We start from the raw sequence: 15,687 nt of genomic DNA, 5'->3' as shown, positions 1-15,687 counted from the left end.
ATTGGCTAACATGTCTTCATTACGGGTGGCACAATTCATTGTGTTCATTATATTTTATATAAACGTTTGATGCTTATTAGAGCATAAAAACATTGCATACAATATTCTTAGCACTAATTATCACAAGGTTCACTAAAAACACAGAAATTTCTGTAAAGCACTTATTAATTATATCAGCAATAGTTATAAGACAAAACAAAAGACTACTTTTATTCAAAATACATATAAATTAGCTGCTGAAACTTGCTTAAACACTATGTATTAGGACAGGAGTAAATGCTTTTTGATAAACGTAACCTTCAGCACAGCTAATGGATGGATTTTTTTAAACAATTCAATAAATCAATAACTTGTGATGTGCAGTGGTAAAGGGTTGTTAAAGTGTAAAAAGATAGATTCAAACATAGGCACACATAAAAAAAATTGCAAGTCAGGACACTGAATCTTTATATTGCAGTGTGAGTATATTTTCTAATGAAGGGCTAATATTACTATATGACTTCATTCATCATGGCATGACAGCCCAACTTCAGTCCTGCATTTTAATGGTTAATAACAAGATAAAATATTAATATAATACTTTCTGAGATATTATGAGATACTTGCACACACCGTGTATATTTTATATGTTGTTTATGACATTTCAAATTGCTAAATTTTTACATGGAATTAGTTTTATGCTTTATAAATATTTTTACAGAATTTGAAGATTTCCTCTAATATTAAAAATCTGAAATTGGAGGAAATGCCTCTGTTGCTTGGCAACGTGACACAACGGGTAGACTAATAATAATAATAATTTAAATAATTAATTCATAATTAAAAATATAATTTCTCATAGCTGTGCTTTACATGAGTAGTGCTGTCTTCTCTCAGTGTCTATTTAAAACTACAACTATAGTGTGCATAGGATAGGACACTCATATTTATTGTATTGCAGTAAAGTAAACAAAAGAGTTCCACTGTATTTTTAAGTCATGTGTTAAGTCTACATTTTTCTATGGAATATAAATTTACCTTATGAATTGAATTTCAGCTCTACAGCTATTTATTCATTCATTTTACGTTTCACTGATTAAGGGAAATTCTGGGAAATACGATATTTGTATTTTCTGACCTTGATCTCTGTCATTTGTGCAAAATGCCTGTAAAACTGTTGACAGTCAGCTACTATATATTTTTCAGTGACTCTGTAGGACTAGAGTTGTTAGCAGCATTTTGGATTATGTTTAGCAAGCCAAAGCGAATAAATGGTGCTTAAAAGAGGAAGGAGAGAAGGCAGCGGGATAAGTATACCTCTAGGACTTTAGATTTGAGCAGGGTCCAGGCCTGCCCTCTACTAACTGTGCCCCGTCAGCTCAATCCTACTGACACACTTCAACTACAAGTTATACTAATTCATAAAATTTGGTAATGTAAAGTTAAAGCTCATTTCACTAATAAGCTAGTGTGGGCTTACTTTATTTCCCGAGTTTAAATAATTTAGTGCTTCTGCAGCAACTGTAGTAACTAGCATGACTAAGGAGGACACTGAATAGATGGGCCTACGCAGGTCAGACTTTGGGGAGCACCCCTCATGTTTCTGAAACTAAAACGATGTCATTTATCAACTTGTGCAGCTTTAATACATGACCTTACTGAAAATTGCAAAACAAATTGAACTGTATTGAAGATATTGTGTGCTCACAGCCAACCGTCCTTGTGTTTGGTGAATTCATTGATCCACTTCTGTACTGAGAGAAAATGTCTCTGTATCCTGCTTTGCCTCTGCAGTCTCAGGCTGATATTTTGGCATGTTTACAACTGTTACTAGCTGCTATTTCTTTATGAATGTACTATGCATGAATACTTGTAGCTGTGCATCTTGCATATTTTGTTTTGGGGGGGTTGGAATACCAAGATCACTTGAGCCCAATTCTCCCCTGTCAAAGCTGTTACTAGTCCAGTTGATATGATTTAAAGATTTGTGATTAACAGGCTCCTTTCTTTTGTTGCATGCTGGCAGACATTACAGTTATCTTTATGTCACTTTAACAAGGGTGAATTTTGTTTTTGGGGTTGTGGCAGCGTAGTTGAGGAAGATAATATGAGTTTATAACATGAGCTTAGATACAAACCGGATTCCAAAAAAGTTGGGACACTAAACAAATTGTGAATAAAAACTGAATGCAATGATGTGGAGATGGCAAATGTCAATATTTTATTCAGAATAGAACATAAATCACGGAACAAAAGTTGAAACTGAGAAAATTTATCATCTGAAGGAAAAATGGTGATTCAAAATGTCATGGTGTCAACAAATCCCAAAAAGTTGGGACAAGGCCATTTTCACCACTGTGTGGCATCTCCTTCTTCTTACAACACTCAACAGACGCCTGGGGACCGAGGAGACCAGTTTCTCAAGTTTAGCAATAGGAATGCTCTCCCATTCGTGTCTAATACAGGCCTCTAACTGTTCAATCGTCTTGGGCCTCTTTGTCGCACCTTCCTCTTTATGATGCGCCAAATGTTCTCTATAGGTGAAAGATCTGGACTGCAGACTGGCCATTTCAGTACCGGATCCTTCTCCCACGCAGCCATGATGTTGTGATTGATGCAGAATGTGGTCTGGCATTATCTTGTTGAAAATGCAGGGTCTTCCCTGAAAGAGATGACGCCTGGATGGGAGCATATGTTGTTCTAGAACCTGAATATATTTTTCTGCATTGATGGTGCCTTTCCAGACATGCAAGCTGCCCATGCCACACGCACTCATGCAACCCCATACCATCAGAGATGCAGGCTTCTGAACTGAGCGCTGATAACAACTTGGGTTGTCCTTGTCCTCTTTGGTCCGGATGACATGGCGTCCCACATTTCCAAAAGAACTTCGAATCGTGACTCGCCTGACCACAGAACAGTCTTCCATTTTGCCACACTCCATTTTACATGATCCCTGGCCCAGTGAAAACGCCTGAGCTTGTGGATCTTGCTTAGAAATGGCTTCTTCTTTGCACTGTAGAGTTTCAGCTGGCAACGGCGGATGGCACGGTGGATTGTGTTCACTGACAATGGTTTCTGGAAGTATTCCTGAGCCCATTCTGTGATTTCCTTTACAGTAGCATTCCTGTTTGTGGTGCAGTGTCGCTTAGGGCCCGGAGATCACGGGCGTCCAGTATGGGTTTACGCCTTGACCCTTACGCACAGAGATTGTTCCAGATTCTCTGAATCTTCGGATGATGTTATGCACAGTTGATGATGATAACTGCAAAGTCTTTGCAATTTTTCGCTGGGTAACACCTTTCTGATATTGCTCCACTATCTTTCTGCGCAACATTGTGGGAATTGGTGATCCTCTACCCATCTTGGCTTCTGAGGACACTGCCACTCTGAGAAGCTCTTTTATACCTAATCATGTTGCCAATTAACCTAATTAGTGTTAATTGGTCTTCCAGCTCTTCGTTATGCTCACATTTACTTTTTCCAGCCTCTTATTGCTACTTGTCCCAACTTTTTGGGATTTGTTGACACTGTGAAATTTTGAATCAACATATTTTTCCTTTGAAATGATACATTTTCTCGAATAAACTTTTGATCTGTCACCTACGTTCTATTACAAATAAAATATTGACATTTGCCATCTCCACATCATTGCATTCAGTTTTTATTCACAATTTGTTTAGTGTCCCAACTTTTTTGGAATCCGGTTTGTAAATGTGACCATTCTCTCAATCGCTGACTGGGGTTGTTGTCCATGGTTTTAATCAAAAGCTAGAATGATGCTATTGGTAATACTGATTGTTGCTATATGCTAATAATTTTGCACCTACAGTGTGTGTGTGTGTGTGTGTGTGTGTGTGTGTGGAGAATCGGTAGAGAATCTTTTGACTGAAATAAATAATAAGAATAACCTGAAAATAATATTGCTAAAAAATGGTGTACCTTGCAATGACTATTAAACATGTGTGCTATTGTGACACCATGTGGTAGTATCAGTGTAGTGAACAACAAAACCAACCTCAGCTTTGCTTAAGTCTGAAACTCAGCCATTCTAGTCAGATGTCTGTGGATGAGACGCTCCAGCATTGCATTGTGCCCTCGGTTTGCCCTCAATGTGCTGCTGCAGTCAGACTGCAGGAAACTAAACTCATTGCAGTGAAAATCACTGGAAACTCTTCATAATGATTCGTGTAAAATCAACAGCAGTTCAGAGAAAGCAGCTCTTTGTATGTTTACTTTCTTCACAAACATTATCTATATAGTGTCATTAAAAAAAAAAAAAAAAAATCAAGTAGCTTATTGTGTTTCACGTTAAACCCATTTCATTTCTGGGCATCTTCATAGGCTGCGTAGCTTGGTAAAACTTGAAAAACAATGTAACTTTTAGGATGATAGGAGAATATATTAATAGTTAATATCAAAGTGTTCATACCGTATAAAAGTACCTTTTAAAAAAGCCCCGGTTCGCCTCGTATCTCTCCGCTAGGGCCGCTCAGCTCTCTTTTGTTGTCTGAGGACTGCTGCTGTGTGAAAGTGCGTGAAGAAGGCAGAGTACGTAGGCAAACTCGGCTAACTATGGTGTTGCTGTAAAGCTAATTTTTGTCGAAGAAGTAAGTATCATGGAAGAACAGGAATATCCATTTTTTGGAATTCAGTTTGTTGGATATAGACTATTGAACCTATCCTGGCACTAAGTAGATACTGACTTGTAGTTTTTAGGTTTTTGCTAGTTAAAACGAAAACCATTGACCTAGTGCACTGAAAAGTTAGCGACTTGGCTAACGTAAGTTTGTGTCGTGAGTAAAGTAGACAAAGTTCGCTGTCTTGTATTTTGGCTTCAGCAACTAAGCAGACCGCTGGTCACAATACATGTATAACATTATATTTTAATAACAACAACCTCTTCAATATTAGCGTTTATAACTTCGTAGTTTAATTTAAAGCTCGCACTAATGAACGGCTAGTAGCAACTAGCTCAGCGTAGGCTACGTGTTTAGCTAGCCGCATTAAAGCCTGTAGTCTTCAGTGTAATGAAGTGTCTGTCGTTGAACAAAATAAAGACTAATGTCTCTTGGGATTACCATTAACTGGCGTGTAAACGTATGCCATTTTTAAAAACATGACAACATTTCTCTCTCCTTTAGGATAGCTTGCTAACGTTAATGTTAGCAAGTAGCCTGTTCGTGTAAATGCTAGAATGGACATGATAAACTCTCAGTTCCTGGACAAGATGAACAATAACATTGGGAGACTGCACTACGAAGGTAAGTTTGTCTTTTTCCTTTCTTTTGGTCCTATAGTTCCTGAGTTCATTTATAAAACGCAACACGTTGCGGTTTCCCTAAATTCAGCGCCAGATACTCCTGTGTTGTGATTTGCATTACCCTTTTGACTATCCTGACGTCGAGACTGACAACGGCATGTTTAACAACTTGTTGGTGCGGAGAACAACGACTGCTTTGTTTAATAACATCGCAACTTTAAAATACGATTTTTATAGCCTGTATTTAATAAGTTGGCATTGAATAATAATAACATTCACTTGAAATTTGTAGAAATTCCCAAGCTATTACGGCATACACTACAAATGCTGCTTCATGTGATGTAGCAGTGATTAAGCTTCAGGTTGTGTAACAGTCAATTGTGCCACTGCTTAGTCAAAGATCTAAAGAAATCAGGGAATTTTGCTCAAAAATTTGCTTTATCATGTTTCTACACACAGTTTCCTTGGGGCTTAGATGAGTGGGCGATTTTTAACTGCTTGTGTATTGCTCCGTTGGCTTTCTTGATCAAAGTTTACTTCTCAAACAAGTTGCACCTCCATACATTAAACAAAGTCAGAGTCGTTCTATAATAGGAATTTAAAATAATAAATGTAAATTAGAATTTAGTTGCCATTTACTTAATTTATGATCTCCAGTCCTCCAGTGAATCTGTTTTTTTGTTTAATTCACCAAAACCCAAAGTACTTTTCCATTCAAGTGTTCTCCTTTGTGCAATAGCCCCAGATTATGTAATATTGTCAACTTTTCCATCTTCTGCTAAGCACTTTAAATTGCAATAACTTGTGTGAAAGGTCCTTCGAATACATTTTACACAGGTTATTCAAACTTGGTGTAAAAACAGTTATTTGCATTGTTTTAACATTAAGCAAGATGTACTTAGTCAAACTGGCTCATGGTTTATTAATATCTGGCCAAATTGTATTTTTCGGTATATTTGTGAAACTCTTGATCGCCTACCAGTGCAGTCTCAAAAAGTCAGTTTAAAATGAATTGATGGAATACACAGTCCTTGTAGTTTACTGTGTTTATTGTGTATTTTATTCTGGAAACTTACTTTCAGTCTAAATTAATTTAATTAAGTTATTTCTACTACTGAACTCTTTCCCACAGATGAGTCCAAGATGCCCTCCCTGTCTGCCACTATGTCCAATATAAGTGGGCCTCCTCCTCACTGCCCAAGCAAACGAAAATATGGCGAAGAACAAATGGAAGACCGATTCCACTGTGATGAAGACCATATGACCAAAATGAGCAGATTGTTTGCCACCCAGCTGTAAGTGCCTTTAAAAAAATTATTATGATTTTGTGTGTCTTGAAATTATTGCTGTATTGGCTTTTCATATTTGTTTGATTGAATAAATTGTATGCAGTGCAATACATGAGTTGTAAATGTAATACATCAGATCATGTGACAAGTGTCATGCATTACAAACAGGGTCCCCCTAATACTTTTCTGATTGTCATACAAAAATGTAAAATTATTAAGAAGCCCTAACAACCTTGTATTAATCTCCTTTTTTCGTTTGGTTTCATTTAAGTCTCGAAGCCAGCATATGGTAATATTTATTTATTTATAAATACAGCACTCAGTGTTTCAGTGTGTGCTGGCTGTGAGACGTATTTATTTTGTCCAATATGGGTAAAAACATTCAGTCTGATGTTATTCAGAATACAGGCTGAAAAAAAAAAAAAATCTGACCATGATTTTAATAATCAGCCCCTTAAAGTTTGATGGTAAAGTGTGACACAAAGTACCCCAAAAAGTTGATTCTGTTCGTCTGGACATACTTCCTTACCTGGTTGATTGAGCATCCATCAAGACCTGACACAAAGTAGTTCACTGATATAAACAAATCTTAAAATGAAGCTGTATATAATCTTAAGAAAAGTCTACAATAATAATAAAGCTGCACATTACAAACTGCTTAAAAAAACATCCCCTCTGCACAACAAAAGTTGTCCACGAAGCTGCTAGTACATTTCATTTTAACTGTCCTTATCAAGGGGACGTCCCTCTGCTGGAGACAACCGTAGTGAGCACTGGAGCCTCAGCCACAGTCCTGGGGAGCACGTTATTTCCTCCTCTAATGGTCTCCATGGGAACCATCTGTATGCCTCCATTGCTGGCTATGCTGTAGACCAGCCGATACCTCTGACCAAAAGCAGCCATGACATTGGAGTCAGGGGAACAGAACGGTCTGTCATAAGTGGAACTGTAGAGCGACAGCAGGTACGTCAACATGTAAAAGAGAGCATTGTGATGGTTTTTATTGTTGTTGGTTTTTTTAAAAAGTTGCACACATGTAATTTTTTTCACCTTTCTTGTTGTTCATTTAGATATGAGCAGTGGATGGATAAAACATGTACTGAAATACATTTACTGTGTGCCAAACAACAACTAACTACGATCGTGTGTGTGTGTGTGTGGTGTGTGTGGGGGGGGTATTGAACTGCTGCCAAAATCAATTTCGAGAAACTGTTTAAATACTGACCTATTTAAACCTCTTTTCCCAACCTTTAAAGGTTTATTACAGTCAACAGTAAAGAAAAACACAACTACGAGCTAATGTGAGAACTAATAAAAATATGAATTGTAAAGACAACATATCAGTTTAATTTTAATATCTTTATATATTTTTTGCTTATGTATTTAAGTCAGTGTAAGCAGATCAAAATAACAGATATGTATAAAGGTAAAAGTTGCTAAATGTGATGGCCAGCAAAGATTTAATGCCACGATTAACACAGATGACAGAAAGTTGTACACACACTTGAATAACTTTTTTGTACAAGTGTTCAATCATTCAGTCAAATGAAATAAAGATTGTTGACAGTGTGTTGACCATGTTTCCTGTGAACATACTAAAGTTGTCTTGCAGATTTGGGAAGATTTGCAGATTTGGGAAGCCTTTTACTATATATATATATCTGCCTTTGCAAGATGGTTGGAAGTACTATGTAAATACTTTGTGGTTGATCACAGACAGATAAAAAAAAAAAAAAAAAAAACATTTAACCAGTAGGTCAGTAATTAATCTTTTTTTTTTTCCTTATACAGAATCGTCCCTCAGTTATTACCTGTGCCCCTGCGAGCAACCGCAACTGCAACCTCTCTCACTGCCACATGAATGGTTGCACTCCTAGCCCACCTACTGACCCGAGAAAGGCTAATGGTAAGTCTTTTAAGATACTTGCACTAACAAACTAATATATTTGTCTTTCTATGTACTGATTTGCTAAAGTATGACAAAAAAATGATCTAAAAGACCTGTGGAGTTTTAAAGTCAACAGTAGTGGGTGGTTGCACAAAAATATATCAAAGTTGCATATTTTTATTTTGATAATTTAGCCAATTTATCAACTTTAAAATCCAACTTTGTCAATAATTAAGAGCAATTGCTGAATAGTGCCACAAGTTGGTGTCTCTGTCCTTTTTGTATGTGTTCCCAGTCTCTTTGCAAACATAAAAGTAATATGTGGTTGTACATTGGCCAGTTTGAAAATTCTTGAGTTATCATGCAGCCCTAATCAGATGTAGTTTGACTTTTTGACTCACTGTTATGCAAACTAGTTTATTGCAATGGTTGCATACAACAAAAGCTTATCCTGAAATGAATTGCACCAGTATATTGCACTAGATCGTTTTAAGATTTCTGATTTAGTTTAAGTCTAAACTGAATCAGAAAGGCAACCTCTGAAAATGACACATACCTAGGAAAAACTTTAGTGAATCAAACAAATTGTATCTGAATCTGTATTTGATCTATTGTAAGTGTACCAAATAGTGTAACAAAATGAAATGGTTAAAAAAATCTTCAAAACCATTTGTAAAAACTAATTTTCATGCACTCAAGCTATTATATGTTCTACACTTTGGATCAAATTTGCAATCAAAGCTATTTTTCAAAATGCCCAGCTGTGTTTTTCCTAGACTTTGATAAAAAAGCGTCCCCAAAGCTGCTTTTTTATTGAATTGAGAAATCAAAAGGTATTTATTCAGTTTTCAGTTTAGATGCATGGAAATAACAATTTCTTTTTGGTCTTCTTCCTCCACGTGATGTTATTCCATCCAATTTAGTATGCGATCCTGTGATTGAGGAGCACTTTCGCCGCAGTCTTGGAGAGAACTACAAAGAAGCAGAGTCTGTGTCTAACTCGGTGTCCATAACGGGTTCAGTGGATGACCATTTTGCCAAGGCACTGGGAGATGCCTGGCTCCAAATCAAGGCCAGGGGTGGGGGCCATCAAACTCCAGACGCTGATCCGTGAATCAGAGGGGAGTAAACATTATAATCACTTAAGTATGTGCATATGAGAGTAGAGATCGCTTGCTCTCATTTCTTGCCAAGAATCAACTTCTCTTAACCAAGAACAGAGTAAGACATATGGTGCTCACACCGGCTGTTCGCTTGTGGACCTCGAGGGTCAACCTTCTGTTAGCTCAGATTTGTAATCTGAAATCATTAAATCGCTCTTATAATAGAAGAGAATCTTAATATTGAATAGTTGGGTTGACAGTGTTAGTTGTGGAAACAATCACAGATTTTATTTTGAAATGAAAATGAGATTCACAGAGTGGTCAGTTGTTCGGAGTTCATGCTCTGTTTTACCTGCCTTTCACCTGCCTTGATAGCCAAAGAGTTTCCTGCCTTTCCAATCAACATATAAGCCATGGATTTACTCTTTATTTTCATCTAAATCACACTGCTTTTTGAATTTATATTACTTGAAAAGGACAGCCAGGTCTCATTTGCACTATTACATTTCTGACCGTTTAAGGTAGCAGGTTACCTGTTTCAGTTGGACCTGATGTGTTCACGAATACATTTGTGATTGTGATAATGCAATTAAGGCTCTGGTTCCCCGCTTTGTGAAGACACTAGCCTAATCAGTCTTCTTTATGATGGTGAACTGGACGTATCCACTGTTGAATAATTATAGTTTCCTGTCTATACACTCACTGTGGGCGATTACTTAATAAACTAATATCACAGTAGATATCTAACTAGACAGCATGTTTTAAATAGCTGGGTTCTATTACAATCCTTATTCTATACTATATATTTACTCAGAATTTATTTTTTATCTGTAACATTTTAGAAATACTCACTGCTGGTACAGTTGTACTCAATATATTTTTTTGTATCTGGTTTTCATTAGTATATGTAGATGTATATCCTAGCATCCATCTACAAGTCACAGCCTCTGGCAAGGTTGTATGAATACAGTTAAATAGGCTGCATTGCTTTTTTTTTGTTTGTTTGTTTTGTTAATTCTGTGGAGCTGAACACTGCGGCTTTACACAAGACTGAATACAGCTAAATCTGATTTTCTGTAGCTTTTTATTAGCAGTAACTTTATTTATTCTTCACATGTTGATAGTTTCATGTTGACTTTTGGCAAAATGGAGTGACAACAGAACTTGGACTTTAATGTGTTTCTTTTTGTTGTTGTTCTCTTTTTTTCTTTTAATTGGTTCATTCCACGAAAAGTTCATTAGTGCCTCACACCTCACCTCCTCACAGTAAGCATATTTATTTTTTTCTACAGTAACTACAGTATGCTTAATAAAGCCATAGAAAGTTACAGGAAACTAAATGGTGCATTCAAATTTTTTGCACTTTTAAATTTGTGATGTAGAGTAACTGAAACAAGCTTTAAAAAATTTTAGAGTAATTGGTCATTTTGTAACATTTGTTACTAGGCTGATCTTCTAGCTGTGATATTTTTTTCCCTTAATTTTCTAATAGTCATTGTTTTGGTCACCTTAAAATGTAACTTGAGGTTGAGAAATTAAGAAGCAACATTATATATATATATTCTAGATAATGTTTTGGACATATCAATTTTATCAGACAGCGCTTACTTACCCATATTTTGAGGCCCTTCAGAAATAATGCTCAAACTTTGAAGGTAACTACTTGTTTGGCTTCATCAAATACATTCATAAAAAATCAGCTAATTCGATCAGGTGGGGGCTTCTTTTTTTTTTTCTTTCTTTCTTTCCCAACAGTAAGAACAACAAAGGATTTCTCCATTGCTTTACCAATAAGCAGTTGATCTCCCTTAAAAATAAGATTTTCATGCACATGCAATATGGGTGTCCTTTTATAAGTAGGCATCAACATTCCATCACTGCTGCCTGACGCTAAGCTGTCACTTCAGTTGTGTTTAGCTTTTACTGTTACACATATATTGTCTGTTTTGAATCAAGGTGATGTCATGGTGTCTGCTGCAGAAGTTTTGAGGAAAAAATGAGAACAGTTTTGTCTTTTTATGCAGTGACATTTTGGTTAAATTTTTCCTCTTGTCAAATTCTCTTTTGTTAGCGTAAACTATTTGTCAACACTGACTGAGATGGGGGTATTGTAAAGTCTAATTTTGGTCATTTAACTGCCTGTGAAAATCTATACATTTGTATTAATATTCTGCAATTTTTAAGTCATTGCATACACTATCCTGACTTTATACTTTAATTTACTCACAAGACTGTCATTGCGCCGTGCGGAATGATTGATTTTATTATTATTATTTTTTTCTTTCAGTAGTGTACTTCTCTGTAGCATGGATGCTCAATATCTTCTAATCATGCATTCTAACTTTCTACAGGTTGATTATTTTCCCACAGTTGTCAGATGATTATTACGTGCAGGAACACAACAGCCTCTTGATCCAAGACTTTCTTTGTGTCAAAAGTACTTCTGTAACACTATTAGTTTGTGTAGGTTTTGTTCGTACCATAGTAGAAATTAGGGTTTGTCACAGGATCTGCTTGTTTGACACAAGTAGGGTTTTCAATAATATGTTTGGGGTTTTAGTCAATTGTTATTTAATTTCTGTATTTACACTACCTGTATCTCAGACTGTTTAAGGTGTCATCCAAATACAAAAAACATTTGTGCATTTTTGTCCTTATTTCTCTGGAAGAAAACACCACTTTTTGTTTTGTTTTTGTTTTTTTTACTTACATTTCTTCAAAATAAACATATAATGCCTGCCTTTGCATATGTCTTTTTGTCCTTTATAATCACTTGTAACTGAAATTAAGAGAGTAGTGGCAAATACAGTGAATGGTTACAGTTTGAGAGAATCTGTAGTTAAAATAGTTTTTTGCCAGAAAACAATGGGTGTGATTTTTGTATGAGCTGAAATACATAAACTCACAATCTTCCCATACAGTGCTGACTTGATTCAGAGCAGTGTATATGGGGGATTTACACAGTATTCAGACTGTTTCACTCTAATGTCTGTAACATTTGAATTTACACTTTATTGATAATGTGAACAGAGTTTAATTTTTATTTATTTAAATAAAATAAAAAAACCCAACAGTATTAAAAACCTGTCACAAAAATATTCAGCCTTTGTAGCACTAGAGCCAGTGTTTGGGTAAATCCTTTTTTCAAACCGTCCTTGATGTGTCCGCGATGTGTTGGGAGTCTGCTGCCTGCCTGGAAGAATAAAGGGGGGAGCCTAATGAGACATGCACAGTGTGCTACAAGTGCTGCAAAGGCATCTTGACAAAGTGTTGAATTAATTTTGTAATATTTTTGGAAATGGGGAGCTTGTGTTTTAAACGACTCTTGAATAAATTTGCAAAAACAGTTTTAAAACAGGTTTTCACTTTCTCATTATGGGTTAATCATTGTCATGTGATGGAGAAGAAACCCATTTAATCCATTTGAAAACATGCAATAAAAAATGTGCAAGGAATGAAGGGGCTAATTTGTTGTACATAAAAATATATTTCATTGTTTTACATTATGCAGATTAACACAAAAGTGTAGCTGTTGACAGTGTATATGGCATGCATATTCAAATACAAGCTATTCGAGGGTTATCTGGAGATGCAAAAAGCTACGTAGCAAATCTGAAGACTGTTTATGAAATTGGAATGGTGCACGGTCACTCCAGTCAATGACAGAATGATGGTCCCAGTAATTAAAGCTGTCTTTTATGAACCGTCTTATCAGGAATCATTGCTCATGTTCTGTTTTCACTTACTGCTGCTGGTTGAAATGAAGTGATTTATCAATGTATTAGTGAGACCACGTAAACAAAGTGGAATCAGGGCTGGGGAATGGCAGTGTCTAATGGTGTTTCATCACCTGCTTTTCTGTTACTATTTTGTTAACCCTTTTAGCTTTTGAAAACTGCTTTTTTGAAATGCCACTAACATCGCAAAAATATTTTATTTTCTGTAAAAGATAGCTTTAGAAAACTTGGATCATACAGGGTTGGCAGATTAGCAGCATAGTATGCACACCTCTGGGCTTGAATGAAAACAAACTCTGCCTTGAATATTAAAGACACATTAAAACGAGCCTTTATTTAATTGTTACTGCATTATTTTACTTAAAAATGTAATAAACTTGTAAATAGTTACTTTAGCATAGTTGATTTCCTCAGATGTTGACAGGTCAAGAAGTGCGAGTAGAAATTGTCCACCTTTGGCGGTGTTGGAGCTTGATGGAATCTGACACTTCACACAACAACTTTGGGGCTTGCAAGAAGTGGCGGTTAAGGGGAACTGTGGAGGTCAATACAAATTTTGGGAAACTAGGAAATATAAGATAAAATTATCTATATGTTGGGCATTAGAACAGAGTGAAAATTCACACAAATTACACAAATGCACTATCATAAGCAAACCCAGCAAACCCTTAAAAAGTCCACTGTGGAAATTTTGATAGAGAGGGGTCGACAAATGGGTTGATAAAGAGCTGTTTTGGAAGCATTTGTACAAATAGACTCTTAACTGTGCCACTTGCCCACAATTAACAAAAGTATGTTTGGAGAATATAGAAAATTTTGATTAGACATGAGAGTGGAAATGTTAACCTGTGGGTTGCGACTAGCAAAAAACCCCCCAAAACATTGGATGGGTAGAATTAAAAAAAGGTTTTACTGGAAGTAAGAAAGGGTTCCACTAAATATTAACAAACTGGGATTGGAAATTTAATGCGCTCAGTCATGAAAGTGAAAAATTGAAGTTTTTAAACGACTCACAGTTCCCAAACTTGACAGTCTTTAAGTAGAACTTAAACATGCTGTTCCCACACAAGGGTATGAAACATCTTAGAACTAATGCATGACATGTCTTAAATAAAGAACAGAAAGACTTTGAGTTGGCTGCAGGTATTTACACACTGCCAAATGTAGAGTAGGTAAAATTTCCTTAGTACAAAACACAATTATCGTCTATATCTGTAACATTAACTTTTTCACCAGAGGTGCCCATACTTTTTCTAAGCAAATATTCCCTCCTCAGTTTAGTGTCTTACAACTCAAGACAAAAGTTGACAAAACTAAAAGGATTATTCAGAAATGTTGCTTTTTAGTTACATACCTGAATATTTGCTGACACCGTGAGACTTTTTTCTCTGTCTTTGTGCTTCGGTCCCTGTCCCATTTGCGGTTGCTAAAATGTTCTCTACAGATTTAGTTTTCCAGTAGAGCATAAAAAGCCTGTTGACAAAGTGGTCTCACAACAGCTGTATATTTAATGTCTTTCTATTTCTACTTACTGGCTGTGTGTGCATGCAATAAATTATACGGCCAAGTTGGCTTGTTCTCCACAAGCAGCTGACTTCTTCCCCTTGACATTGTGGTTGAAGCCTCTTTGCGCTCAGCTGGCCATAGATGGTGTTTGTTTGATTTGGTGTCATGGTAACAAAAGGCTGGATAATTGCAGCTGGAACAATCCGTTACTTTTAAGGCAAGAAAAAGGGGAATTATTGCTGGTGAGTCAGTGGTGGGGATTGTCTGATGGACAATTAAGCATCAACCCAGAAAAAATGTTATCCCTTGAACTAATAATGATGGAAAACAATTGTAATCGTATCTGGGATTTTGTGATTTCTACTTTTCAAACAGCAGATGGCGTTGTTAAACTGCGCTATAGCACGTACAAATTCTTCAGTCGCTGAAGATCAAACAAAGAGCGTCATCATCCTGGGAAGGTTGATTTGGATGCAGCATTTCTTTTAGTCTGTCTATTGGTAATATGCAAATGCACTTTGCACATAAAAAGGTTCTATAAGTAACAATACATCGCTTTAATGCTGGGAGCAGAATGCGTTGCTCTCTCAGTATGTAGATTACTCAACATGGCCCCAGATCTTAGACTTCTGCTGTCAAGGGTCTTTTATGACATTTTATTTTAAATTTATTTATGAATTGGAGAAATTGTGGTGGATTAATGAATTTTTTTTAAAAGTTGAGCTATAAATAGAATTCTCAAAGGCTGAATGAAAATGTAAATTAGCATACCTCCACTTTACTACAGCAAATTTGATTTCCCCCTCCCCCCCTTTTTTGTGGTTTGGTGTTGCTTTCACCCCTCAGGCTCAAATCTGCTCAAAAGCCCTCCAACAGACCACTGCCTCCACAAGATTAGCCAGCCATTCACCAACCACAATGC

The 15,687-nt window shown here is 36.3% G+C and overlaps 1 protein-coding gene and 1 long non-coding RNA gene across 5 annotated transcripts; one reads left to right on the top strand and one right to left on the bottom strand.

The window, feature by feature from the left end:
* Positions 1-4,446: 4,446 nt before the first annotated feature.
* vgll4a (vestigial-like family member 4a) lies at positions 4,447-12,262 on the top strand. Of its 2 annotated transcripts, none has more exons than XM_031753695.2 (6): positions 4,447-4,589; positions 5,124-5,243; positions 6,375-6,537; positions 7,269-7,494; positions 8,323-8,437; positions 9,343-12,262. In XM_031753695.2, exons 2-6 carry the CDS (start codon positions 5,177-5,179, stop codon positions 9,531-9,533), a joined length of 762 nt encoding a protein of 253 aa, XP_031609555.1. In that variant the 5' UTR covers positions 4,447-4,589; positions 5,124-5,176; the 3' UTR covers positions 9,534-12,262. The 2 variants fall into 2 exon arrangements, with proteins under 2 accessions (XP_031609555.1, XP_039460399.1); XM_039604465.1 differs by having other exon boundaries at positions 4,512-4,530.
* LOC116331090 lies at positions 9,449-14,922 on the bottom strand. Of its 3 annotated transcripts, XR_005609602.1 has the most exons (4): positions 14,792-14,922; positions 14,614-14,697; positions 13,651-13,794; positions 11,255-12,715 (listed from the first exon to the last, which is right to left on the bottom strand). It is a non-coding gene; the product is annotated as an uncharacterized LOC116331090 (long non-coding RNA). The 3 variants fall into 3 exon arrangements; XR_005609603.1 differs by lacking the exon at positions 11,255-12,715 and adding an exon at positions 9,449-9,522 and having other exon boundaries at positions 14,614-14,922; XR_005609601.1 differs by having other exon boundaries at positions 14,614-14,922.
* Positions 14,923-15,687: the final 765 nt, after the last annotated feature.

The sequence above is a fragment of the Oreochromis aureus genome, linkage group 20, assembly GCF_013358895.1.
Source record: "Oreochromis aureus strain Israel breed Guangdong linkage group 20, ZZ_aureus, whole genome shotgun sequence".
NCBI lineage: Eukaryota > Metazoa > Chordata > Actinopteri > Cichliformes > Cichlidae > Oreochromis > Oreochromis aureus.
Note: the sequence above shows the minus strand (reverse complement) of the source record. Positions and strands in the feature narration are given on the sequence as shown.

What these genes read in the sequence shown, in the direction of transcription:
- vgll4a (XM_031753695.2), top strand. Translation starts at nt 5,177, where the DNA reads ATGGACATGATAAACTCTCAGTTCCTGGACAAGATGAACAATAACATT. An exon ending in TGGGAGACTGCACTACGAAG is followed by an intron (nt 5,244 to 6,374) that starts GTAAGTTTGTCT and finishes TCTTTCCCACAG; the next exon opens with ATGAGTCCAAGATGCCCTCC. An exon ending in AGATTGTTTGCCACCCAGCT is followed by an intron (nt 6,538 to 7,268) that starts GTAAGTGCCTTT and finishes GTCCTTATCAAG; the next exon opens with GGGACGTCCCTCTGCTGGAG.